The 26,236-nt window shown below is 40.2% G+C and overlaps 1 protein-coding gene across 1 annotated transcript; it reads left to right on the forward strand.

The window, feature by feature from the left end:
• The first annotated feature begins 14,380 nt into the window (after window positions 1-14,380).
• Window positions 14,381-17,557, forward strand: rps16 (ribosomal protein S16). The gene is made up of 6 exons (XM_034674139.1): window positions 14,381-14,504; window positions 14,592-14,643; window positions 15,548-15,649; window positions 15,998-16,094; window positions 16,203-16,250; window positions 17,370-17,557. Exons 2-6 carry the CDS (start codon window positions 14,596-14,598, stop codon window positions 17,513-17,515), a joined length of 441 nt encoding a protein of 146 aa, XP_034530030.1. The 5' UTR covers window positions 14,381-14,504; window positions 14,592-14,595; the 3' UTR covers window positions 17,516-17,557.
• Window positions 17,558-26,236: the final 8,679 nt, after the last annotated feature.

The following is a 26,236-nucleotide window of genomic DNA, read 5'->3' on the forward strand; positions in this document are numbered from 1 at the left end:
ATGATTAAGACAACAAGTTGCAGGTTCTAGACACTCAAGTTAGCACTCCATAGGCTCCAGCTCGATTTGAAGCTAACCAGCTACAGGTTCTTAAAATATAAGCTAACAGACTACATAAATTAGATAACTAGCTACAGGCTCCAGCCATTTAAGCTAACAGGTCACTGCGTCTAGCTTCTATTAACCCAAGCCGTTTCAGCCCCCTTTTATTCAAGCTAACAGGCTGACTAGTTCTTAAAATATAAGCTAACAGGCTACATAATTTAGATAACTAGCTACAGGCTCTATCAATTTAAGCTAACAGGTCACTGTTTTGAGATACTTATCCCAGCTGGCTTCAGGCTCTAGATTTATAAGCTAAAAGTCTTTGTTCCCTGTAGAAAATTAAAATATATCTGGTAGAGGTTGTAACACAGCAACTTGCTCTTTCAAGCTACATTTTAAAGATCTACTACGAGCTAATGACACTTGATATTTAAGCTAACCGGTCACTGCCTCCAGCTTCTATTAACCGAAGCAGTTTCTATTCAAGCTAACAGGCTGCTTAGTTTAGCTAGTTATCTAAGCCAACCTACCATTGACTTTAGAGAGGCTATTAAAGCAGCCGCAGATTGAAGTTGACTTGCTGTTAGCTCCAGCTACTCTTTATTTTAACCAGCCTGCTACATAAAGGCTACAGGCTCCCTTGTACAGTAAATTGGTTTGTTTCATACGAGACCTCAGTTGTACCATATATTGACTATGAACTCTTAATACAGCAGACAGCACTCTACAGATCCTACATCAGATAAAACGGCTGTGGCAGACTGCTTGAGTCAGTCAAGAGCAGCAAAAAGTATCCATGGAAAAATTAAATTTGGTGAGTCATACTCCTCTTTTGCATTACATTTTTCTTTTCCCTGTTTTTTTGATGTAAAGAGCCAAACTATGGTTTCTTTGAGGTTTATTCATATGAGGTTACATAATATACAGTAAGGATTAAAGGGACTTTACACATTTTCTGCATTTCCAGTTGAATCAGAATCAGAATATGAACGCTGAATTCACACATCATGCTCACACCACCATGGAATTGTGCACCTGTCCCTTATTTAGTAGTGAGAAAGTTGGCGACCCTAATTGTAGGTCCAGTGACTGATTAATATACATAAACTAACTGGCACAAAGTTTGTTTTTTTGTTTTAAGCTAACTGGCTTTAGCAACAAAATGAATAATGCTCCATAATGGTTCATGCTTTGTTCTGAAGTGAACTGGCTTTTGGTCCCAGGGTGAACACGAGAGTGGTATTCATCATCTCTCTGCAAGAACTCCTTATGAGAAGTGTGTTTCAAAACCCTTCTAAATAACATCACGTGAACTTTGTGCTTTTTATGAAGACTAAATCAACATGTTCTTTGAGCAGATATTTCAGAGTCCTTATCATATTTTGAGAATAATACAGGATAAAAGCTCAAGATGTATATGTTTGTTGAAGAGTCTCTTTCTGGAGCAGCTAAAGAAGAAGTCCAGCTCGACAGATGAATAAACACAAACAAACATGACGTGAAAAAATGAGCAGGAAGTGTAACCAAAGATAAACAATCAGGTCTATTTTGAAAGCCTGCGTGACATCACTATAACAACCTCCAGTGGCGGGTTGGCGCTAAAAATAGCAAAGATGTCAAAGCGCTGGTACATATATGTCCATGAAGTGTGTGCAGAACATTCCCCAGATAACAGCAGATGGTTCAGAGATTGTAGCCTAGAGAAGAAGCGGTGAAAAGCTCGCCCTCACACGCTTGATGCCTACCTGGGAAACGCTGAAACTAAAAGCTCCATAATGATTATTTTCTGGAGGGGTGAAAGGGGGCAAAGGGATCTGCTGTGTACGTGAAGTGGTTCTTGACCTTTAACACAGAGGCTGTGATGGAAAAAGTTAGTCAGGCCTTCAAAAACAGAGAAGCCAACAACTGCGTGTGAAGACAATCACTCTTTAACTCTGATTGGTCGGAGTGATCAGGAAGGAGCAGATCCAGACGATGTGTGTGAAGTGTTTCAATAAAAAGGTTTCACTGAACTTGCAAAAGAGGACTTCTGCATCTCTTGTCAGTACCGTGATATTGCATGTCCTCCTCATTTCTGCTTTTGCTTTGCACATAAAGGGAAGTTTGCAACACTTCTGCATTTCTTTAACACACTAAAACTGAAAATACAGGCTCATTTCAGAGGAGTCAGTGGGTACAAGGACTCAGAATGATTCCCAATCTGGGAAATCCTATCTTTCATAACATGCTCTTTCCAGCTTTTGAAGGATGGGAGCCTTATTTCAGCTCAATGAAGTCATCAGTGTCGTGTGTTTCTCTGATGTGCATGATGAGTTTGGCCAAAGCCTGGCTCTGCTCCTGCTGCCCGGGCTTCTCCACAGCTACGGGGAGGGAGGGAAAGAAGCACAAGGGGGGGGCCAAAAGGAAAGAGTCCACGACATCATCTCTCCAGGCCTTTTAAGGAGCTCTCCAGTGGAGGGCTGAGAGCGCTGGCCCACTTTCCCATCAGAGCTTCCCAGCCTCGTCTCCTCTCCCCCTGGGAGCCTCGAACACAGAGTGACTGAGCACAGACACTGCAGGAAACACAATATGGATATATTACACTTTAAAAAACACACCCGAATGAGTGATGATGCGCTGAGACAGAAAGTCAAACTACACTAAACCAAAGACAGGAGCTTGACGTGACGTTCATTTATTATGTGCACTTGAGTTTGAAATGAACCGCAAGTCGTAACATGTACTTATCATGTAGTCAAGGCCGCACTTCATCATCTGTTGGACGTTTTAATTTGTGTGCAGCCACAAGCAAAGACAAGGAGAGGGACGAGGCGATGCTGCTTCATCATATTCATCATCGTATTCCCAGATGTTGTCAAGGGCCGCAGCGGGCTGGAGCTCTGTGTTCCACTCTCCATCTGATAGAAACTCTGAGAGGAATAAAGAGGGCTTTACTGTAGCTGTGACCTTCTCTGGCTTTATCGCCGCTGAAGTCAGCCAGACCCCACATGGCCTCATCCTCACCCCACTGCCACTGCCTCCTTACCAGACCCGACCCACACATACACACCCACACACACACACACAGAGGGTGAGGGGGTAGAAAGAGAGCAGAGAAGGAGGGTGATGGAGCAGATTGTGGGGGCGAGCTGTGTGTGTGTGTGAGTGAGAGAGATTGATCGAGGGGAAGTACCATGCATGTGTGACAGCGCATGCAGACTAATGGCGAATGAAAGGCTGTTGTGTTGGCAAGTTTGGCCCTGCTCTGCTGCCAGATCAGCCCCACGAATTCATGGTTTGAAGTGCAGCTCTGAGCTCAACAAACAATACGTCTTGATGAAACATATAATGAGGGTTTTTGAGTCAGCTGGATGGAACGTTTTTGTTTTCTTGAACTGGATCTGATGGTGTGTTGCGAGTCATTTACTTTAAATAATGGCACCAGAACTGAGGAGAACTTTGCATTTTTTCAATTCATAAATCATAACAAAAGTCATTTTAAGTCTTTCTTAAAAAACACACCTACATTTGCTAGAACAAGGTTCAAGGTTACTTTATGTGTACCTGTAGGTACATTTTGTTTGCAGTGAGCCAGCCTCCTTTTTACATCAACCAACAAACAGCACAGGACAAGACATGAAACAAAGTGACAAAGTGCTCAGTACTAAAAAGGTAACCCTCAATAAAAACAAGAAATTAGCAATTCAATAAGAACAAAGTCAATATAAACAAGATAAAGGAAAATAAGATAAAAAGATCCATACATAGAATTATTGTTGGCATGCTATTTCCCATTAAAAGAGAAAAACTATTTTTTCTGTTTTATTTTTAAATAAGTACAAAATTAAAGCCACAAATATGCATTCCTCCTACATCACAACCTGACAGATCTTATGGATGGATTTTATTTTAAATGTGTATTTGCACCCCCCCAAATAACCCCAACAAATAACATTTGTTTTTCTCCATTTTATGATGGCCGACAATGGCAGACAATCTGCAACAGCCTGCACAATCTTCATTAGGAGAACCATGGGTCCAAAAGCAGAAATGATGCAAATCAAAGTTGAAAAAGAATACAATGGCTGAAAAACAGTGCTGCAAAATCTGAAGCAAATGCTTTACTGCAAACCAACCGCAGGTACACAACAAATACACACAAAACCAGAAAACAGCTGCAAAATATATAAACTGTGAAACTACACTTCTTAACAGAAGTGCTCCAGGCCTGTAGGGGCGCTGAGTGACACAGCGTCATTACTGTTGACCTTTGGCTTATTACAGTCAGGTAAAAAAGGCTGGCCTTCTCAGGACAGTTCTTAATTATGATATTTTACTCGTCAGTCATCGTACAAAATATCTGTTTCACAATCAGCAGTTTGATCAAGAAAGAAGGGGATGAAGTAGGATTTATAATTCAGTTAAATTAGATTCAAAACCTTTATTTATCCTCGAAAGGATTTGAAAGTTTCCCTCACAGGCGCATCAGAAACAACAAACAAACACACATCATCATTCACAAAACAATAGATTGATTAAATCAGATACAATTTGACATCAAAGTCTTAAACTCTGCAAAAGAGGGATTAGATATCATCTTTAAAGTCTGTTAGAGGGTGTTCCATAAGTTAGGGGCATCAGTGGAGAATGCTGACTCGAGGGGGCTTCAGAAAGAGCCTCTAATGCCTCTGTTCAAGTTAATGTCCCTGTCCCTGAGATTAATTCACTGAAATAACAGGAACGGCAGCAGGACACTGTTCAAATTTGATGTCCCTGTAAACCCCAATATTAAAACAGTAAGTTAGCATGGACTGCAGCAGGACCCCCTTTATTAAGAAAATGTCCCTGTAAACCATAAGATTGCTTCACTGAGGTAGCATGAACTGTAGCAAGACCCTGTTTACCTTAAATGTCCCCGTGCATGATGACATTAGAACTCTGAGGTATCATGGGCAGTGACAGGACCCGGTTCCATGTCTCTATAATGTCCCTGTAAACAGCTGAACACAACATTTGCCTCCACACTTAAAGGTGAGTATCCGACAGAGGAGAGGGAGATATCTTTGGGACATTTAGGTCCAGAGGAATGAGGAGTCCACACTGAACCCCTGAACCCGTTTACTCCTGCATTATCTGAGGCCCCGGGAAGCTGACAGAGCACAGGACAGCTGCAAGGCCCATCGCTATGTGGTCAATGCGTGCTGAAATAGCCAAATTAATGGAAGAGGCTCAAGTCCAAACTGGGTTCAATACCAGGCTACACATTTTAGTGCCCTGACTGTCACCCAGTCCAGCAGACGTCAATATTTACTGCTGCCATGGCACAGAGACGGGCCCAAAAGGGGGGGCATGGCGGCCACTTTGGTACCTCTGACTTCCCAGGGGTTACTGTGTGCCAGGAAATCCCCGTTTTTTGTGGCACAGTGGTACACCCGAGGATTTTTGTGTCTCAGGAAGAGGACTGGAAGTGGGAGACTGGGAGTGCTGGGAGGGATTAGAAAGTCTGGCACTGACATACACACAAAAAGGTTTCAATACCCGATCAAAGTGTTGTGCTTACAGCTGAAAATGTGACCTAGAAGTTTGGATTTCATATGCGATCTGTAGGATGTAGGAATGCACTTAGGGGCCAATGTTGCATTTACACTTACACTGATAGATTTTCGCTCTTATTCTGCACCTTCCTGCACAATTGCACAACTCTGCATCACAAATGTTTTATGTATTTTGTTCAGGTTGTGTTGTATATAGTTTTATACTGTTTTCCCAAATCTACAAGAAACACTAAACAGACAGCACAAGGGAGGAAACACTTGGACTAAATACACATGAGGTAACAGACAGACACAGGAGTGATAACGAGTCACAGGTGAAACTCATGAGGGTGCAATCAAACTGGAGGGAACACAAGGGCAGGAAGTTAAACTCCACTAGACACACAAAGAAAATACTAAACCAGAATAGAGCAACTCATGACACATGCCCTGAGAAAAAATGACTTGTTAGGTTTCTTGAATTAAGATATTCTTATCTCAAGAGACGTAACAAGTAAATTCTGCGTAACCAAAGAGTTTTGAACTCATTAAAAGCAACCCAGGCCTTATTTTGGATTTTTATGTCTTGAAGTGAGACGTTCATCTGGACTTGTTTGGCTAATGTGGCTCATTTTTCAGCCTGGCATTGTCAAATGTTGATCCATTCAGTTAATTCCTTTTCTACAGGAGACATTAATAACAGCCACATGAGGAAGTGCTTCTGGAAGTGATAAGAGAGATCTAGAACCAATCAGATAATCAGATTGTAACGTAACAAAGAGTGGCATACCAGTGGAACTGTCATTATTTGGATTTTTAGTTACTGTTTGAAGTCTGTTTCCCTGCTGTGTGTCTTGTATTTGTTTTTTTTGTTCCCTGTGCTCCTTTTCAGAGGCTGGGTGTGGTCACCAGGTACTCACCTGACATCCATCTTCTCTTGATTAGCTGCCATATATAAGCTCCTGTCTTCTCCCTACTTGTTGCAAGATTGTACCATTCCTCTAGTGGGATAGTCGGCTAACATTTTTTTGTCTCCAGTGCCTCCCTCCACCTTGCCTCAGTGCCTAACCACTTGTTACCCAGCCTCAGCCATATCCAATGCCTCTCAACTGTCTCATACAGCCTCTCTTAACCCCGTCTGTGGTTTGCATTTTGGGTCCTGTAGGGGCCATAATGTTGATTTTCTGTCTTATTCGTTAATCATGATTATTTCCTTTTTTATGGCTGACTTCATTTCTGGTTTTGGGTTCATGGGTGTGGTTAACCTTTAAAGTACCTGTTCAGTGGAGGTATACAAAGAGGGTGAGTGGGGTTGAATATTTTTTGTTGGCTGCCACCGTCATCGTCATTATCATTGTTTATTTCCATCTTTTTTGGTATTGATTTATTTTGAGTGTTTTGTTAATAAATAGAAAACTTTCCTTGGACTTCGATTTTGATTTATGGCAAGACGCGTCACAAACACGACCCCATTTAGTCTCTACGGCACCTTTCAGTCTGAGCTGCTTCAGGTCCAGTAAAAATACTTTGATACAAACCTTAACAGAAGCTTTTTTATGAGTTCAGCTTTCACCAAATCCGATCAGCAGTGAACGCAAACACATCTTTCTTAACGATGAACTTCTATAAGTGCAACTGTTTGTTCTTGTTTAAAAATCGGCCACTTTGGCGGATTCAACAGACCTCTCTGCGACGGAAGCTGACATCTTTGTTGTTTACGAAAAAGCTGAAGTGGCACTCGTGTCATCTTATTAAACCCCTGTCATTTCTAGATAAAGCACTCTGATTGGTCCAGGTTAGCTGAGATCGGCAGCTCCAGACCCACCTGCCAGCAAACTGAATATGAGCTGGTGGATGTGTCTGATGACGCCTGGCTAGCTTGTTTAAAGTCTAAAGAGCAACTTTTTACAGGAAATAGAACAAAAACACTTTGTTTTGAGTTTCTGCAGTGCAAATTATTTGCTGATAAGCCAACATTGAAAAAGTGGGTCAATGCTGATGTGTTGGTGCATCCCTTGAAGGTTACAAAGGAATCCCATGTAAGTGCACAAAAATAGAAGTTTCTATTTTATTAAGTACTAAAAGACGAGTCCAAGCCGTCTCAGGTTTGAAGCGTAAATGGAAAGTATTGGTACATTTGAGCGTTTTACGGGGAAAGGATGAGATAAAGAGTTATTTCAGGGTCCGTGGACAGGGATATAAAAGGTAAGACCTGTTGCTTTGAATTATATTTCTCTTGACTTGCAGATTCATGACCATCATATCTTCTTCCCAGCAAAGACACTTTTTTTTTTTCTGCCTCATGAGCTCCTTTAGAGTTTTCTCCCGTTCCCATGGCACCCGAGCTTCTGTATACCTCACAAAACCTTTTCGCGCCCCGTCCCGGCCCTCTCCGCCCACTGGGGTTTAGCAGATCTTCTCCTCTCGCTCAGGGAAACTTCAATTACCCGCAACACTTTTTCAACCACCGCAAGGCCTATTATGGTCAAATGAGACGCTACGGCCGGCCGGGAACGGCATCTCCTCCCTGTAAATCTGAGAGTGTTGTCTCATGCTCAGGGTGCTGTGACAAGACGAGGTCGAGGGGTCGCGCCTCCAGGTGATGTGTTTCCATAAGGCCGTGGAGAGGAAATGCACATATATGGTGTGGTCTTTATTTATTGCCAGCTCTTTTACTGGGTGACTGCAGACTCTGCTCCTGCTGTAAGCTCTGCACCTCTTCCAAAGCACTGAGCTCGGTGTCTGCCACTTCAGAAAATAAAGGATTTTAAAAGCCTTAAAACTCAGCCACTCTCTGGTTTTCTCTCCCCTTTGTTAACAGGATGAGTTATTGTATCACTGTGCTGTAGTTAGGCTGAAAACCTCTCTCCCTGGAGCTTTGCACCTCACATAGTTGAGAGATCTGGATACTGTTACATGAACCTGACAGTTAGCATCACAGAGGGATTGTTAGCTTTAGCAGGCTGTCAACCAGAGCAGGAAATCAGGGACATTCTGGGTCTAAACACGCTTCCTATACAGACTGTGACCGAGCGCCCCCGGTGACCCAAAACACAAACATAGATTTATCTTAAAGCTTATCGTCCGGCCCGGTGTTCCCGCTCTGTGCTTCCTCTGTCTGCTCTCTCTGTTGTGGATACTGGCACCTTCAATCTATAGCTACATCCCCTCAGGTTTATCTGTTGGCTTATAAAGTCCTCAGTCTTGTCACGCAAAACCTTAAAGGGGAAGAAGAAGGACGAGACAGAGCATCCTTCGTCTCCTATAGAAGAGGACAGAGTGGACTCTGGTACAGGTCCTTGTTATTTTACACTGACTCAATAAAGAGGAGAAGGTCAAAACATCTACAAGAAACCTTTTCTGATCCCTCTAATTCTGATTTAATAGCGTAGGAAAGCATCCTTATGATATTCAACAACCACTTTAAAGCAGCAACACCCTGTTCTGTCATTTCTCTCAGCCTCATGAAGCACTTTATCACCTGTTGTTAAAAACGGGGCGCTGGTGGCCTAGCGGTCTAAGCGCCCCGCATACAGAGGCTACAGTCCTCGTCGCAGGGGTCGTCGGTTCGATTCCCGGCCGCGACCATTCCCTGCATGTCCTCCCCCACTCTCTCTTTTCAGCTGTCCTATCAAATAAAGGCATAAAGCCCAAAAATATAAGTTAAAAGATAAAAGAAAGAAACTTAAAAACTGTACAAAGATGGACGACCTGACAGCTCCCAAAAAGTGAAGCCAACATGTTTAGAGCTCCTCTACCTGACTGGATTACCTCCATGTTAGCAGATGGGACATGAGTCAAACTGTAAAATCAAATTACACATCGTATATAATTATCTCAAACATGATTTCTGTCGCTAAAGTTAGATTTTGTCATGACGTTTTATACCCAAGATTTTATTTTTTGATGATTTGTTGTTTGAAACTACAAAATGTTGTACACCATCATGATTTACCGTATATCTCCTGCAGCTGTGTGTGTACTGGAAGAGCAGCAAGAGGAAATCTTAATATCATCATAATTTATACTAATGAACACCATATGAGTGTATTTGTGATGAGGCCACAAGATTTAGAGCTCCCTCTGCTGACTGGCTGCGGTATAGATCATAACCCCGCCTCCATAATAGAGGGATAAGTGACCAAACTACAAATTCATTCATTTTGACCTAGTCAAAGCTACCCAACTTCAGTTGATTGATAATACCTAAAGCTATTAATAGGAAAAAAATACGTTTTTTGAAACATTTTTTTAATTTTTTAAAAGTGAGTTTTCTGTCTTTGCAAATGAACTCTTCATATTGAAATACAGGTCAAATATGTTTTTCTCAAACATGTTGTCGATTCTTATCATGCTGATGTAAGCCCAAGTGTTTATTCTTCTGATAAGCTTTGTTTGAATTAGTTATCTAATTTTAAAAAGATGATTTATTGACAGTTTTTTTTTTTATCAATGAGGCTCCTGCTGTGTGCTCAAGATGATCAGAGTAGAAGAGGAACGGTGAGAGGAAATGTAACAAACACTGTCTGCTTCAAACCCAGGTGGAGGTGGTCTTTTGGCTTCAAAGAACGAAGCTGTACACTAATCGGGATCATGTATAGTGAGCAGGTTGTTATTGTGATAGTACTTGCAACCTGCTCACTCTGTCTGTGGTGGTTTAGATCTGCCGTAACAGCCTGCTCATCTCTTTGCTGTCTCTTCCTTAGTCGCTGGTAATCAGACTGAGGCCTTTAGCAGCTGAAGAGCTGAAAGGTTTATGATAATTTTGTGTCTCAGAAGTTCAGTTTTCTAATTGCTTGTTTAATCATCACACACACTTTTTGAGGTGCTTGTTCCACTGCCCCCAAGTGGTCAAAAGCTGAATTAATGCTTCTTCAAAATCTGTGACTGTGCTTTAGGAAAAAGAATTTAACACCATGGTCCAAGAATGCATCCAAACCTTCTAATCTACCCTCTCTCACACACACACACACCAGGTTTAATGCACACACTTGTGGTTGGTCGTCCCTCGAGGGAAGCACACATTCCCTCTGACAATAAAAGAAGCCAGGTGCCTGCTCACCCGTGGCCCACACTGTAAACACCAGCCTCGCTCTAGTAAATGTCAGGCATAGGTAGGCATTGCATATCGCACACATGACTCACGCCACTGTATACAGATTCCCAAGATGTAATCTGTCTTCAGTCCTTCTCTGAACCAGGATCAGCTCCACCGCTTCCCTCCTTTAAGGGTAAGACTGCCTTCAGTGTCACACAGCAGGGTATGTATGTGCTTGGAAACCCTGAGAAGTGTCCCACTACAGATTTTAAGAGAAGAAGGGACAACTTTTACTCTCAGATCAATCTAGCTCGGTCACTCAGAGCAAAGGTTTTATTTGTTTTTACTGACTGGACATCCACTGGGAAACTTACAGAAGAGGATAAGGGCCACTGGAATAAAAATGTTTTGAAGGCAGGCATGCAAAATATTTTTTATAGTGTGTTCTGAAATCAAAGTTAGAACTCTGAGATCAAAGTCGAAATTCTGAGATCAAAGTTGGAATTCTTAGATCAAAGTCAGAATTGTAAAATCAAGGTCAGAATTCTGAGATCAAAGTTTGAATTCTGAGATCAAAGTTTGAATTCTAAGATTAAAGTTTGAAATCTGAGATCAAAGTTTGAATTCTGAGATCAAAGTCTGAATTCTAAGATTAAAATTTGAAATCTGGGATCAAAGTTGGAATTCTGAGATCACAGTCAGAATTCTGAGATAAAAGTTTGAATTCTGAGATCAAAGTTTGAATTCTAAGATTAAAATTTGAAATCTGAGATCAAAGTTGGAATTCTAAGATTAAAGTTTGAAATCTGAGATCAAAGTTGGAATTCTGAGATCACAGTCAGAATTCTGAGATAAAAGTTTGAATTCTGAGATCAAAGTTTGAATTCTAAGATTAAAGTTTGAAATCTGAGATCAAAGTTGGAATTCTGAGATCACAGTCAGAATTCTGAAATCAAAGTCAGAATTGTGAGATCAAAGTCGGAATTCTGAGATCAAAGTTTGAATTCTGAGATCAAAGTTTGAATTCTAAGATTAAAGTTTGAAATCTGAGATCAAAGTTGGAATTCTGAGATCACAGTCAGAATTCTGAAATCAAAGTCGGAATTCTGAGATCAAAGTCGGAATTCTGAGATCAAAGTTGGAATTCTTAGATCAAAGTCAGAATTGTAAAATCAAGGTCAGAATTCTGAGATCAAAGTTGGAATTCTGAGATCAAAGTTGGAATTCTGAGATCAGAGTCAGAATTCTGAGATCAAAGTTGGAATTCTTAGTTCCAAGTCAGAATTGTAAAATCAAGGTCAGAATTTTCTAAAAAAGGGAACACCCCCCTAAACTTTAGCTCGCCTGTCCTTAAAAACACATGTTTTCCAGTGGCCCAAATCCTCTGCTTTATCCTCTCCAGAAAGCAGAGTGAGAAACTGTTGTCTAACATTGTGGTCGGATCAAAGACCGTCTCTTGTGTACAAGGACAAACTGAATATCATCGTCCAAAAACCAAACCACTTCCTTTTTCCCATGTCATGTCCTGCTCCCATACCCTGACCCCGGCACCACATCCCCGAACCACGTGATCTCTGTGGTTTGGAGCTTAAAAATAAAGCTGGATGAAAACAATATGTGTGTGTTTTTATATAAACTATCATCCATTTATACAGTGGAAACCATTCTCTGCTCTGATCTCTGCTTGACGGAGCTTTGCTGGTGATACAGGCAATGATGTCACCTTTACACTACTGTTACTCATTTCATCGACACTAGAGGGAGCTGTTGTGTTGGGTTTAGTAACATGGATGAGAGGTGACTCTTTAAGACATCAGATATGACCACCTTCCGACATTAACCAGGCCTCTGAGCCGTCTATTGACTCATCACAGTTTAAAGAGGTTTTATTTTCATATACTTCATGTTTGATGGATTACATTACCCCTGAACAAATCCATTTTAACGACGCATTATAAACACTGGAGCTTTGATCCGGCTCCAACTAATCCTGTAGAATACACAAACTGCTTTATCATGAACTTTATCACTTTGCTCTCTGAACCTGCAGCAGTTTGTCACTATTTGTGGCAGCATTCATGTAAAGAAGCTGAAGATGTCTCCTTTTTGGGTCTCATGATTCCTCCACTTTACAGTGACACAGTTTAACGTCTTCTGTTTTCTCTTGTTTAGACGCCTCTGACCTCCTCTGTGAAGGAAATTCCTCTTAGCAGGAAAACTTATCATACTTTCAGAAATGCTTCCAGATTTATTCAATAAATTACTTTTGTTTGTTTGTTTGTTTATACAGTGTGGATGCGATTACAGATAGCATTAGTCATAATTGAGCTTATTTAATCAGGACAATGCACATTAATTAACATTTCAGCAGCATGTGTAAATGTAAATATGCCGGAATTAGGTATCTGCTGTGAGAGGGTCGTTGCTGATTGGATGAATGCACTGTCGGTAATTAATGTTGATTAGTTTTCTGGTTTGTAGTTGTGTTTCTACTTTGTTGCTGTATTTATCCTTGTGTTTTCTGATTTGTTGTTTTATTTTTTGTTGATATGTTTTCTTTTTTTTAACTTTGTTTTCCCTTTTTTGTTGTTGTGTTTTTTTAATTTCTTATTGTGTTTTATTATATGTCATTGTGATTTGCACTCCAGGGAATTCCCTTGCCTCAATGCTTCAATTGTTTAATTACATTCATATTCAATATTATCTTTTATTAGCTACTGGCCATTACATTAAAGAGTGGTCATCAACTCTCAACTCAACTCATTTTATTTGTAAATCACCTTTCATAGGTTCAAGCATGCAGCCCAAAGTGCTTCACAAAAGAACAGAGAGACAGAGAACAACAGCAACAGATAATATGATACAAGGTTAAAACAAGATAGAGGCATGTGATATAAAATACTAATAAAAATGTAATTAAATAAATCAATTAAATTAAATTAAATAATCACTAGAGAAATACAATCAAATAATTAAAAAAGGAGATAAAATAAAAATAAAATAAATACAAATTATGCTAAAATATGCAGCCCAAAGTGCTTCACAAAAGAAAAGAGACAGAAAACAACAGCAACAGATTAAATGATAAGGCTAAAATAAGATAGAGGAATGTGACAGGAAGTACTTCAAAATAAAAATGAAATTAAAGTCAATTGCAATAAAATAAATCAATTAAATAACCAGAATGAAATAATAATAATTGAAAAAGAATGAGATAGAGTAAAAATAAAATAAATACTTTTTATGACCATTGTTTTAGCATCATTTTTATTTATCTTATTTTTAAAATGAATTATTTTTACATACAGACAAGCTTTGAAATATTGTCTAACCTATCTCCAGACCGACTGACTGACAGAGTGCCCTCTTCCCCTCTTCCTGATCTCAGGGGACTTCAACCATTTATTTTCTAAGTAGCTTATTCTGTCTTCTGTACTTTTATAATCATTATTTTCATTGTATTTGTATTTATATCTTATTAATTACTTCTTCTTTTAATGTTATTTGATATTCTTACTTATTGTGTATAGGATCAACTTTAATGGCTGAATTTCCCCCCGGGATACATAAAGTATTTCTGATTCTCATCAATAACACTTATATCTCTTTGAAAAGACACTTTTAAGATCTCCTTCAAAATACTTTTTTAAGCTGGAAGTTATTTTTTTTATAATTAATTTATAATTATTTTTTAGTCAGTCTGTTTCTTTTTGTTGTATTTACTGATAATAATTAAGTAGAGTGTATTTATGAGGTTGAAATACTGGACATTTGAAATGGCGGTAGAGCGGGAGAGACTGTCGTAAACCCTGCCGTAAAGTGGGTGTAAAGTGTCGTGACAGCCCCTGATGTTCCGTGGAGCCACCCCGTGTCCGGCCTCTTTTCCCCCGTACGGCTCACTCGAGACGGTATGTGCTCAGCTCACTGATCTAAACTCACTAAACTGAAGATATTCAGAGGGTTTTAAAGTCACTGTTGTCTCCTGTGTGTTTCAGAAACATGCCGGCTAAAGGTCCTCTGCAGTCTGTCCAGGTGTTCGGACGTAAAGTGAGTAAAATCATCAAAAGGGTTCCACGTGCGGTGTTGTGGCTAATCTGTCGTGCTAGCTAACCTGTTAGCATGGATGAGCGGCGGGCCTTCATTTTACACAGATACATGTCAGTTATTCACTCTTATTGAAGGTCGCTTTGTTTATTAAACGTACTAAAAACGTATTAAAGTCTGTAAGACTAATTTAAAACCTCTGAAACTGTGAAGTTGTTGCTAACTGTTAGCTAAAGGCTGTTTTTAGGCTTTGTAGCTGGTAACTTTAGCATAGTTTACTAGCTTGTTCGCTTCTTGTCATTCTCCTCCTTCTGTCAGTGTTCAACTGCAGTGATTCTGCACTCAATCATCATATTCAGTTATTATAAGTCTGTTTAACCTGGAACAAGTCAACAATGCTAACTAATTAGAGTGGTTTAAGACAGTATTAGGGGTTCCTGTACCAGGTGTCAGACTGAGATGCATGTTAGCACCATTCATTTACAGGTAAACACATTAAGGATGGATATTTTAAGCTTAAACTCTATTCGAGTAGTCCTCTCCATTCAAAGAGAAAGTGGAGACCTAGTTTTACTTTAAAAAGTTGCACTAAAGCTCATTTTTAGTTCACATTGTTGCAGAGGTTCCTCCAAGAACTCTTTGGTTCATCAACTGAGAATTGTATTACAATATTCTGAAAGTTTTTAGTTATTTTATTGTTAAAAGTGAACAGTTTTCAGACACCTTACAGCCACTGTCTGACATCTGTGCTATATTATAGCCAGGGACGAGTGGAAACAATTCCAAAAAGTACATTTATTATTCAATCTGTTCAGTTTTTTAATGGTAAATGATTATTTAGATATTAAACTCATTCCTAGATCACATTTTACATGAGATTTAACATCTGATTTTTTTTCCATCACAGAAAACCGCCACAGCAGTCGCTCACTGCAAGAGGGGGAATGGTCTGATCAAGGTGAACGGCAGACCCCTGGAGGTTGTGGAGCCTGCCACTCTCCAGTACAAGGTAACATGTCATACATCTTTCCAATGTATGCATCCTGAGCCAATCGGTGCACAGTTTTGTAACCCACATGGTCAAATAATTTAAGGGTTTAGACTTGAGGTGTAATATATTTCAATTTGTATTACTCTAGTGGCTCTTTTCTTCGCTACGGTTGCAATGATCTTGAATCTGTTACCCAAACCACAGCACAGTAACTGAGATATGGTGAACTTAAGAGAATAGCTCCACTCAATTGTACCTCTAAAACCAGAAGAGACCAGGACACCTTATAATTCTGTGTATAGCCCATATCTACATGTTGATGTGTTTTTAAATGATGTGGTCCTCATCACTTTGTGCTCTGTGTAGCTCCTGGAACCAGTGCTGCTGCTCGGAAAGGAGCGTTTCGCTGGAGTTGACATCAGAGTCAGAGTTAAGGGTGGTGGACATGTCGCACAGATCTACGGTACGCTGGATGATACATTTGTCCTTACATGTTTGTGTTTTGTATAAAGTGGTTCATGTTGTTCTTTACGTTTTATTACATTAAAACCATATTTTTTGTCATCTACAGCTATCCGCCAGGCTATCTCCAAATCTCTGGTCGCCTACTACCAGAAGTGTGAGTATCAATGTAGTTTAATGGGGGTAGGAATCACAGTGTAACTTGCAATATGACCCAGGAACTAAACATCATGATGACCGCTTTAATTGAAATATTTGAAGGCTTCCATACAGCTATAACAAATTCAGATACCTGATTAACTCCGGAATACGAAATCCCCCAGAAAGAAAGTGCAGGATGTTTTTATTCACTGCACTGAAGCTTGGTTCACTGAGGAGAAACAATGAACATGTTTTTTAGTCTGTAAATTAATTTTAAAACAGCTGTGGAACTGAACAATCTAGTCTATGAAGACACATTACATACACATTAAGGCATTTTAAAATCAGAAAGCATTCTTGAGCTTGAACAAACGAAACCAGCTCCTGTATTTCAACATGGCTGGAACTTTCTCAGTCAGCGTCCTCTCCTACAGCCTTCAGTAAAATTTCTGACACTTGAGCTCCAGTCTAAGTCGTCTTGTGCATCAGGCAAGCATTTGAATGCATCGATAAAATAAGCAGTAATTGTCACGCAGGACTCTGTGGAATCTCATGTCCTCTCTTACATGCTGCAGACTTGATCACATCCTCCACCTTTCCTCTCAGCTCAGCATAAAGAGCTGGAGCAGCTTTTCTTCTGTCCCCTGTCTGGTTTTAAAAGCTTTGATAGTTTCTCTTTTATTTCAAATTTGGTGCTTGTAATTTGTAGCTTGGTCCCCCGTGTGTCTCTAATTTTGTGCTGTTATTGCCGCCGCCGGTCTTGCCCACGTCTCCATTAGCAAAAGAGATTTTTAATTTCAACAAGAGTGGCCTGATGAAATAAAAGCTAGAGCATCTCGTCATGTCAGCATTAACCCGCTGTGATGTGTCGACTATCTTTTTAGCTTTCATCAATTTTTGAAACATGTTGTGGCAAAAGAAAAGCTGCTAAATATGTACAATAAAATGTAATAACATCAAAAGCAGAAAAACAAAACCTCTAAAGAAATCTCTGTGCTAATATGCCTCCCTCACAGATCAGTTCTTGAACTCTAGATCCACCCAGTGAAACCAGCATAAAAAGATGCACAGATGCACAAGAAAAACGCTGATCATTTCCAGAACGTGCAGACTAACGCTTCTTGTCCCTCTGCAGATGTGGATGAGGCTTCCAAGAAGGAGATCAAGGACATCCTGATCCAGTACGACAGGACCCTGCTCGTTGCCGATCCCCGTCGCTGCGAGTCCAAGAAGTTCGGTGGACCCGGAGCTCGCGCCCGCTACCAGAAGTCCTACCGTTAATCCCCCTGTGCATTTTCTCAATAAACTGGAGAAGAAAACTCATTCATGTCTTTTTATTCTTTTCATGTAATATCTGTGAGTCGAGGACGCTCCTTGAGTTTAAAAACTGGACATTACTAGTACAAAACAGAATTTTTTAAGAAATGAATCACACATTAAGATGTTCATGTTCCTGAAAGGCTTCAGAAGTGCAGAGAAATATGGATTGCAAGTGGTGTCGAATGAAATCAGCCGTTCCTCTGGCGTTGAGTGACCATGCTTCCAAAATCGAGAAAAGTGAAAATATTGAACCAAAGATAACTGACACTTGTTTTTTTGTTTTTTTATAAATATATTTATTAGATTTTTTAAACAAACAAAACATATACATTTGGCTCACATATATATATCATGGTTAGCATTCAGGTGAAGTTAATACAGGTGTCAGAAACAGGGTTCACAATGTACATTGCAGAAGTGCCAAGATAGAGGAAAAAGAAATATAATAAGGGAATAAATAGAATAAAAAATAATAATAATAGTGATATTAAAAAGTTGTGTCTATAGCACAAAGCCTCTTGTAAGAATAGTGGAAACATTAAGCCCAGTGGTGTCCAAACTTTTTTCAAAGAGGGCCACATATGATGTCAGAATACATCAGGGCCAGTGGCTCCTGCTGAGACTTTGGAATCCTCAACGTTATGAAATATCTATTTAATAACAATTATTTTATTTTTTTCTCAATAAAACAGTAACTAGGAAGTCCTCAGTTTTCCACAAGCCATGTAAACATTAGCAAACTTTATCTTATTCTGGAGGAAAATATTTTTCATTTGGGTCGGGCAATGTGAGAAAATATATTGTACCATTATTTTCCTATGGCAGGATCAAGATCTGGATTTCATCACATTTGTTTTTCATGTGGTTTTAAAGACTTTTATGACCAGTAGACAACATTTCAAGAACAAAATAATTATTTCCCTGAGTTCTGAACATTTTTTATGTCCATATGAAGCTTTTTGAGACGTTTCTGGATTGACTTTAGTTTTGTTTGTGCCATTGAAATAAACTGCAAATGTACAGATGATTCAGAAGGTTATTAATTTCTTTGCTATAAATAACACATTTTAAGATGGAAGCTTGGGGCCATAAATAAATGGACCTTGGGCCGCAATTGGCCCCCGGGCCGTACTTTGGACATGCCTGATTTAGCCCAATATATATCAGGAAGGGTTCCCATGTTCCACGGAAAACATCGTCTCTGGAATGTAATTTACATGTTAGGTAGTCCAGCGGGACATATTCAAGTATAACTCTGTGCCATTGTACTTTAGAAGGGACCCTATCTGTGATCCAGTTTAAAAGAATACATTTTCTGGCACAGAAAGTTAACATCTTATAAAGTTTCCTCTTATATTTATCAGTAACAGTAACATTAGGTATACCTAGAAGTAATGACAATGGTCCACCTTCTGTATCAATATGTAGGATCTTGTTAATTTCTTGTTCTATGACCTGCCAGAACCGCTGGATTTTTCTACATGACCATAGGCAGTGTGTGAGACTACCGGTTTCTGTCTTACATTTTTGACATTGTGGGGATGAGTTTGGGTTAAATTTATTAGATATATGAGCTCTGTGCAATATCATTAATTGAACTGCCTTCACTCTGTTACATACACTCAGTGTTTTTGCATTCTTCCAGTTATCATCTGTGATATTAACATTGAGTTCTCTTTCCCATATGCTTTTTAAATATGACGTACTTGACACTTGTTGACAGATATCATGTATAACTTCTCTAAATCTGTTAAATCAAGGTTAATGTAGATGTTCTTACATTGAATTTAAACATTTGACCTCTTCATGAGGATGAGAAATCCACCAGGTAAGATTTGGCAAGTCAAAGTGATCCAAGGTTGTGTTCACTAAAATAATTGTTTCTTTTAATGGTTCTAGTTTACAAAAACAACATCAATTACCATAAAGTAAATATATTTGTTTATAGAACCCTCAAATCAAATCAAATTAGAGCCTAAAATAGATCAATCAATCAGACTATTTATAAAGCGTTTTTCATACAATGAGATTGTAACACAAAGTGCTGTACATGAAAACATCTTAAAATGATATATACATACATAATAAAAAGACAGTTCATCCTTTCTGAGAAAGAAATCAGAGTTCTGAGATTTTCAGCATTCTGACTTCATCTCAGAATTCTGACTTTTTTCTCATAATAGTAATAAAACAAAATATTTCCTTTTTTTCTTCACTGGCCCTAATCCTCTTCCGTACACACATGTATCCATAACTATTTACATTTAATTCAAAATGACAAATGTTAAGGTCAGGGAAATATCTGACCTGCATGTTAAAGTCAGTCTGAGGCAGGCTGTATAAACTCATTGCTGCAGCTGTCTAAATATACAGTCAGGATAGTCTTGCCTGTGTCAGTGCAGTTGCATTTTTTGACCAGCAGAGGGAGCCGGAACACAACCTGAGTAAGTCTGGCCTCCATTAGAAGACGGCCCTGTTGCTACTTCCTGAAGAGACTTACTCTCCTCATGAACATACATGATTAAAGAAAACAAACCACGTCATATTTTACACCATGAAGGTTTCATAGAACCACATAACGCCTCTCTTAGAGAAGGAACTCAGTGATGATGTGAGAGCTGACTTTACTGTGACGTCTCCATAAACACTGAGGAACTCTAATGCAATGTTGCTGCAATACAAGGTCACTGTGAGTGTTTTTAATATTCAAATACAGAGCAGACAGAGTGATGCTGATGGTTTGATGGATTATTTAAGGCAAACTTCAGGTGATTGAAAGTGTCTCATGATGTCAGAGTTTCGTCAGCCTTCTATATGATATGTCAGGGAAACCTTGCAGAGATGATCTTCACTTATCTCTAAATAAAAACCCTCTCTCCTCTCAGTTTCTCCTGGTTCCAGCACGTTTCTGCACTTTTCCTCATTTTGTGCTGATGTCTTGTTATTCCTCACCCCCAGTGCTGATGCACAAACACTCCTCTCCTCCACCACAACAACAACAGTGCTCTAATGAGGTGAGCGAGGCTGAGCTGAGGCCCAGATGTTGCTGGCCTCTCTGTGGGCAGCCGGCAGCAGCCGTTCCCGCTCGGTGGGCTCCCGGGGGGGGATCAGGCCTGTGTACGGCCCTCCAATAATCAACACAGCAGGGAGGCCCACTCCCCCACTGCTACTGTTGTTTACTACTGTTTGTTTTCTGCTCCTGCCGCCTGCCTCACCTCTAAAAGGCCGTATAATGCAGCGCCGGTGACATTCAGTGCCACTGGAAATGGTCGTGTTTTCTGCAGCAGAGCAATCAGGGCTGACAACAGAGGGGAGACTAATGTGGGTAATGCAGCAGGCTGCCGGGAACACGGAGGACGGAGCACAAAGCTGTCAGAATTGATGTCTGTGCTTGTTTTTCTCTGGAAAATTGGTTTCCATCCTTTCTTTTTTCTCAGCATAATATGTGTTCATCATCGCCGTCCAAGTAAGACGGGGATGTAATAAACAATGATGGGAAAACTGATCATTTCACAGACAGAGAAATCTCACAGTCATACTTTATTCTCAGTTTTTAAACTACTGAATAAATGACTCTTCATATTCTGCACTGAATCCACAGCACAGGACACAACTTCCTAATGAGTCACCTTAATAAAATGGCTTTATCAATGCCTAATGAATCATGCACATAAAACAGAGCATGCCCTGTGTTTGGTCTTCAGTAGTCACGTATTAAAACATTCATACTGATCAATACATTCATCATTAAGCCAATAAATCATTAAAGAGTTTCTAATGAGATTCCTGCAGGTTCAGATCGATTAAAGCTCCTGTGATGATTCTTCAGTCGGTTATGAGACAGACTGAAATGAGTAGTGACGTCTCTTTATCGCCTACAAAAGCAAACAAGACCATCAGCATACTGTTAACTGTTTCTATGAGGTTATTTTAAAGGTCTGAAGTCAGTGGTGGGGGGTAGGTGTCAGACGGAGTCGTCATCGAGCCGTCGAAACAACCTTTATGATGTTTACTATGGAAATACTTCTTGATGAAGGGGGTTCAAATAAAGCAGGTTGGGGAAAAAAATTGTCAGGAAACAATACATGTACAGGACATAATCAGCATTGAGATGTAGTACGACTTTGTCCACAGGGGGCACCAAAATCAACACTTACCAGAAGTTCCTCACAGGAGCTTTAAGAAGATGGAAAACTAAGCAATCAACCAAACAAGAGATTTTGTCTTGAAGGGAAATAGAAACATTTAAAAAGTTAGAATAAAAGATAATTAAGTGAATAAGATAAAGCCAAAAATACAGGTGTGTGTCTAGAGGGCTGGCCCTGTTTGACCACCCTGGATGCAACCCCAAAATCCTGAGCTGTGATTGGCTACTTGCCTAAATTTATGAGATGACAGTTAAAAAATGATGAGAATAAAGTCATAATCTGAGGAAATAAAGTTGTAGTTTTATTTAGCTGGATCAACATATAGGGTGATATCAGGAGAGAATCCACCTCCCTGCTCTTAAATAAAGAACTTGATAAAAAAAAGTTTGACTGAACAGCTGAGGACAAACAGCGTCTGCAGGAGCGTGCACAGGCCGCCTGTTCGCCTGCCTCTCTTTAATCAGACACAGTCGAGAGTCCTGATTCTGTGGAGCTGATGAGCTAGAAGATCGGGTATTGAGTCAGCTGTGACACCTTCACTGAAGTTTAATCTCACAAGATGCTCCTGGTCCCTTTTTAAGCTCAGGCGGCTGCAGACTACACTCAATTTAACTGATTCTTGTAATTAAAGTTTAAAGTTACATGTCTAAATATCAATTTTGTTCCTGTAAGGTGGCTCTAATGCTTTGTCATAGTTTCCTGTGATAAGATATACATTTAATTGATTTTATTTCACCTGTTCATGATGCTGAAATAACATGACATCAGCAAATATTTCACAGACGTCCTAAGACTCTGATTAAACTCTTACTCTCACCAGCAGCTGTCCTCCAACGCACCAAAAGAAGTCTGTAGAAGTCTAAATAATTAATGATTTATTATTATTTAATATATACTCTGGACATAGGAGATCTAAAACAATGCATATGAGTTGAATTGTTCCTCATAATTATTCCTCTATTCCTCAAAGCATGACTGCAGGAGGTTACATAAAACTGAACTCAGACTTTCAGAGTTTAATTTCATATTTTAGAACAAAGAAATTAAACCTGTCGGCACCTGTATCCTCTCTCCTTCCTCTCTTTCCGCTTCACTGCTTCTTTCTTCTTCTCTTATTAAAAATAACAAATGAAATGTGAATTTAAATCATCTTCATTTGATTCAACACAAAGAGGTGTCGGCGTTATTTGTGTGCAACAAGTCGTCACTCCTCGGGTCTTAAAGTCCCGTCATTTAGTGTGCAGGACTTATTCCTTTATGGCTGAGTGCACACACACACACATGCACTCACTCACACACACACACACACACACACACACACACGCTGAACATAACACCTGCCTTTCCTCTGTTAACACCTCTGTCTCTCCGGGTCTCCAAATCACACAAGCACAGAGGTGTTAGGCCAGGATGCATTTTGTCATCACTTGCACTTCATCCTCCTCACCTCTCCTCACGACACTTCCCTCCATGAACACACACACACACACACACACACACACACACACACACACACACACACACACACACACACACACACACACACACACACACTGCAATTAACACATGAAAGAATATAAATTCAGCTACATGCTTATAAACACAGACTAATCCTCGAGCACACACTGCAGTGAATCGGTTTCAGATCTCAGCCTCCTCTCTGCAGAGAAAAAAAGCAAAGGTGGGATGTTCATTAACATATATTGACTTCTGCTCTCCTCCTCCTCCTCCTCCTCCTCCTCCTCCTCCTCCTCTTTCTCCCCATGGAGGTCGACCCCTCGTCGAGCCTCATTGCCTTGGATGAGTAAACAACAATTGGCTGAAGGTGACGGCACTGGAGGATCAGGGGACAGTAGCAAATGTTGCCTCAGTGGAGAGGAAACGCAGCTTAGCCAGGCGACGCGCTGCTGTTTGGAGCAAGTGTGATAATGAGGAGCTACTGTAGCTGCTTATCTTTCTGCCTGAGTGGATCCCAGTGACAGGGGCGGCACTGGGAAGATATCACATCGGGCCCCTGCACCTTGAGTTATGAGTCATGTTCGTCTTTGCAGCCAATTTGATTTGATTCTTTAAGGAACTCTTCCTGCGTCATTAGTCCCACTGCCCCCTCTACACTGAGATGTGATGTTTAAATGTATTTATTTATGCATCTATGTTTGCAGGCATGCTAACAATCATGTCTGTGAGTCTGTAGTTAAGAAAACATGTACTTCATTGGATTAAATGTACTCAAAGTGCTTTTATAATGCAAGAACTCATGCATTGAGTTGTTAGTAAAGGAAAAGCTGCCCTCTCTGTTCAGATATTCAGGTTTTTTTTTTGCCTTTGTTTTGATAGGATAGCTTGAGAGAGACAGGAAATGCAAGGAGAGAGAGGGGGGGATGACATGCACCAAGTTATGCTGCAACCGGGGTTCTATCCTGCAATTGTAGCCTCTGTACATGGGGTGCCTGTCTCTATCAACGGAGCCAAACCAGTGCCACAAGATATTCAGATCATTGATTTACTTTCCTGCACAATCTAGTTGCTCAAAGCTGAGAGTCTGAACTCCAGAGGGAGAAGCAGGAACAGTCCAGCTCCAGAAGAGGGCCCTGCTCTGGATTTGAACCAAGCAGCAACCTCCGGTCTCAAAATATGAAGCCCATGCAGAAGTGTTATAAACTGCAATTCATTGAGCATCTACTTGAGGCTGGCTGCAGAAACACCGGAAACCACATACACACCCATTCAAAAGAGACGATCTTTGCAGCAGAAATAAACATGTTTACAGCCTGGTTCAAAAAACGGCTTGGGTACAGTAGCTAATTTCTCTATCGGCACACACTGTATGGGGGGTGAATTTCTTTAGAACGTGACAGTTCAGAAGATATTAAGATCACAAGTTTTTGCCTAAATAAGGACATGAAGGACTTGACTGACAGGCAGGAACACATAGCTGTTAGCTAGGAGGCTCAAACCCTGCCTCTTTACCTCATACTAAGTTTGGTTGACTTCAGCATTTCCAATATGGCTTCCGCCGACGATTGGCTTCAAAACAGCGCTCAGGAACAGATGGGTGACGCCATGGATACTACATCCATTATTTATACAGTCTATGATTTGAACCTGCAAGTTAGCAGTGCTAATCACAGCACTAACATGCAGCCTGGTGGTGTGTAAACATAAGGGTTTATTTACTTTCCAGTACCTTCTTCAGCACATTACATTCTCTGATTTACTTCTATGTGAATGAAACACCAATTAAAAGTTGGGTAGCAGATTTTCAGACGGATAAATGAAGACATCGGAACATTTAGATATTGGAAACATCAGCAGTTGAAGCCATAATTTTAAAGAAACAGTCCAGAATATCTTTGAAAAAAATGACACAGTCACATATATGCAATATAAATCCTGGATTGACATAAAAATAACCAAGAACTAATATTTCCAGGAGTTGCAGCAGTCATTTCTCTTCTTCAGCTTCTTTAAAAAATAAGTGAACAAGCTGTAATGTGGCGATGAGTCAGCTTCAAAGGACAATGCTAGGCTAACCATCCATCAGCTCCAGCCACCTTTACCCATCAGAGAAAGCACAGAGTAGAAGAAGCTGTCAAAACTGTCTAAGTAAAGAAATGATGAAGAAGACTGTGAATCCATGAACTTGTAATCATTCACAGGAAGTTTATGTTCTCTGTTTTCTTCAAAATAATGAGCCTTGACGTGCGACCACATGATCATTTGTGATGAATGTTCTCAGGAGACGGCTCATTTCAAAGTCAGGTCTCTTCATCCCACAATCCCACGCTCCAGTGTGTTCCAGCCCCTCCTGCTCCCTTAAAGTACCCTTCGTTAGCGTCCAGAGCTGAGAGAGAGAATATTGAGCCGATGATGGATTTATCTCGACTGTTTCACTCTGCACCAAAGAGGCCTCCTTTACTCTCCCCCCTTGGACAGATTTTTGGGTCTGAAAGCAGCCAGAAAAGAGCTCCCTGTTGCAGACTCGTGTGTTAGTCACACTCTCTGCAGCCAGCGTTGACTCATCTCTCACACATTTAACCTACAAGTGAACTACAACACCAAAGACGCTGTGTTTCCTGTCAATGGAGACGAATTCTCAGCTGAGAGGAGAGTGAGGCTCCCTGTGAACACGGCTCAGAGGAGATAGAGATGTGGACTGTGTGGTGGAAAGAATCAATTAAAACATTCTTATGAAATAAACAAACAAAGACACAAGAGGGAAAATAAGGAAGATGATTGGTTGGGTCTGTGGTGTCTTTGTTGGACACACCAGCAAAATAATGTCTCATTTCAGCATGATCCTCTCAAGAGGCTTTCTGCTCTTTGGAACCAGGTTCATGCACTCATCCAAAACCAATGATGCAGCCCTCTATCCGTCTGCATGTTCCCCTGTTTCTACAGCCTCACCTGCGATTGTGTAGGTACCTATAAATCAGATTAGTAGGCTGCACTGTAAGCTTCTGTCCATCAATATTTAGTGTCATTATGTTCATGGCTTTAGCCAGTAGTTGGTATTAAGCGGGATGTTGAATAG

This window comes from Notolabrus celidotus, chromosome 21, assembly GCF_009762535.1.
Source record: "Notolabrus celidotus isolate fNotCel1 chromosome 21, fNotCel1.pri, whole genome shotgun sequence".
Taxonomy (NCBI): Eukaryota; Metazoa; Chordata; class Actinopteri; order Labriformes; family Labridae; genus Notolabrus; species Notolabrus celidotus.

What these genes read in the sequence shown, in the direction of transcription:
- rps16 (XM_034674139.1), top strand. Translation starts at nt 14,596, where the DNA reads ATGCCGGCTAAAGGTCCTCTGCAGTCTGTCCAGGTGTTCGGACGTAAA. An exon ending in TCCAGGTGTTCGGACGTAAA is followed by an intron (nt 14,644 to 15,547) that starts GTGAGTAAAATC and finishes TTTCCATCACAG; the next exon opens with AAAACCGCCACAGCAGTCGC. An exon ending in ACATGTCGCACAGATCTACG is followed by an intron (nt 16,095 to 16,202) that starts GTACGCTGGATG and finishes TGTCATCTACAG; the next exon opens with CTATCCGCCAGGCTATCTCC.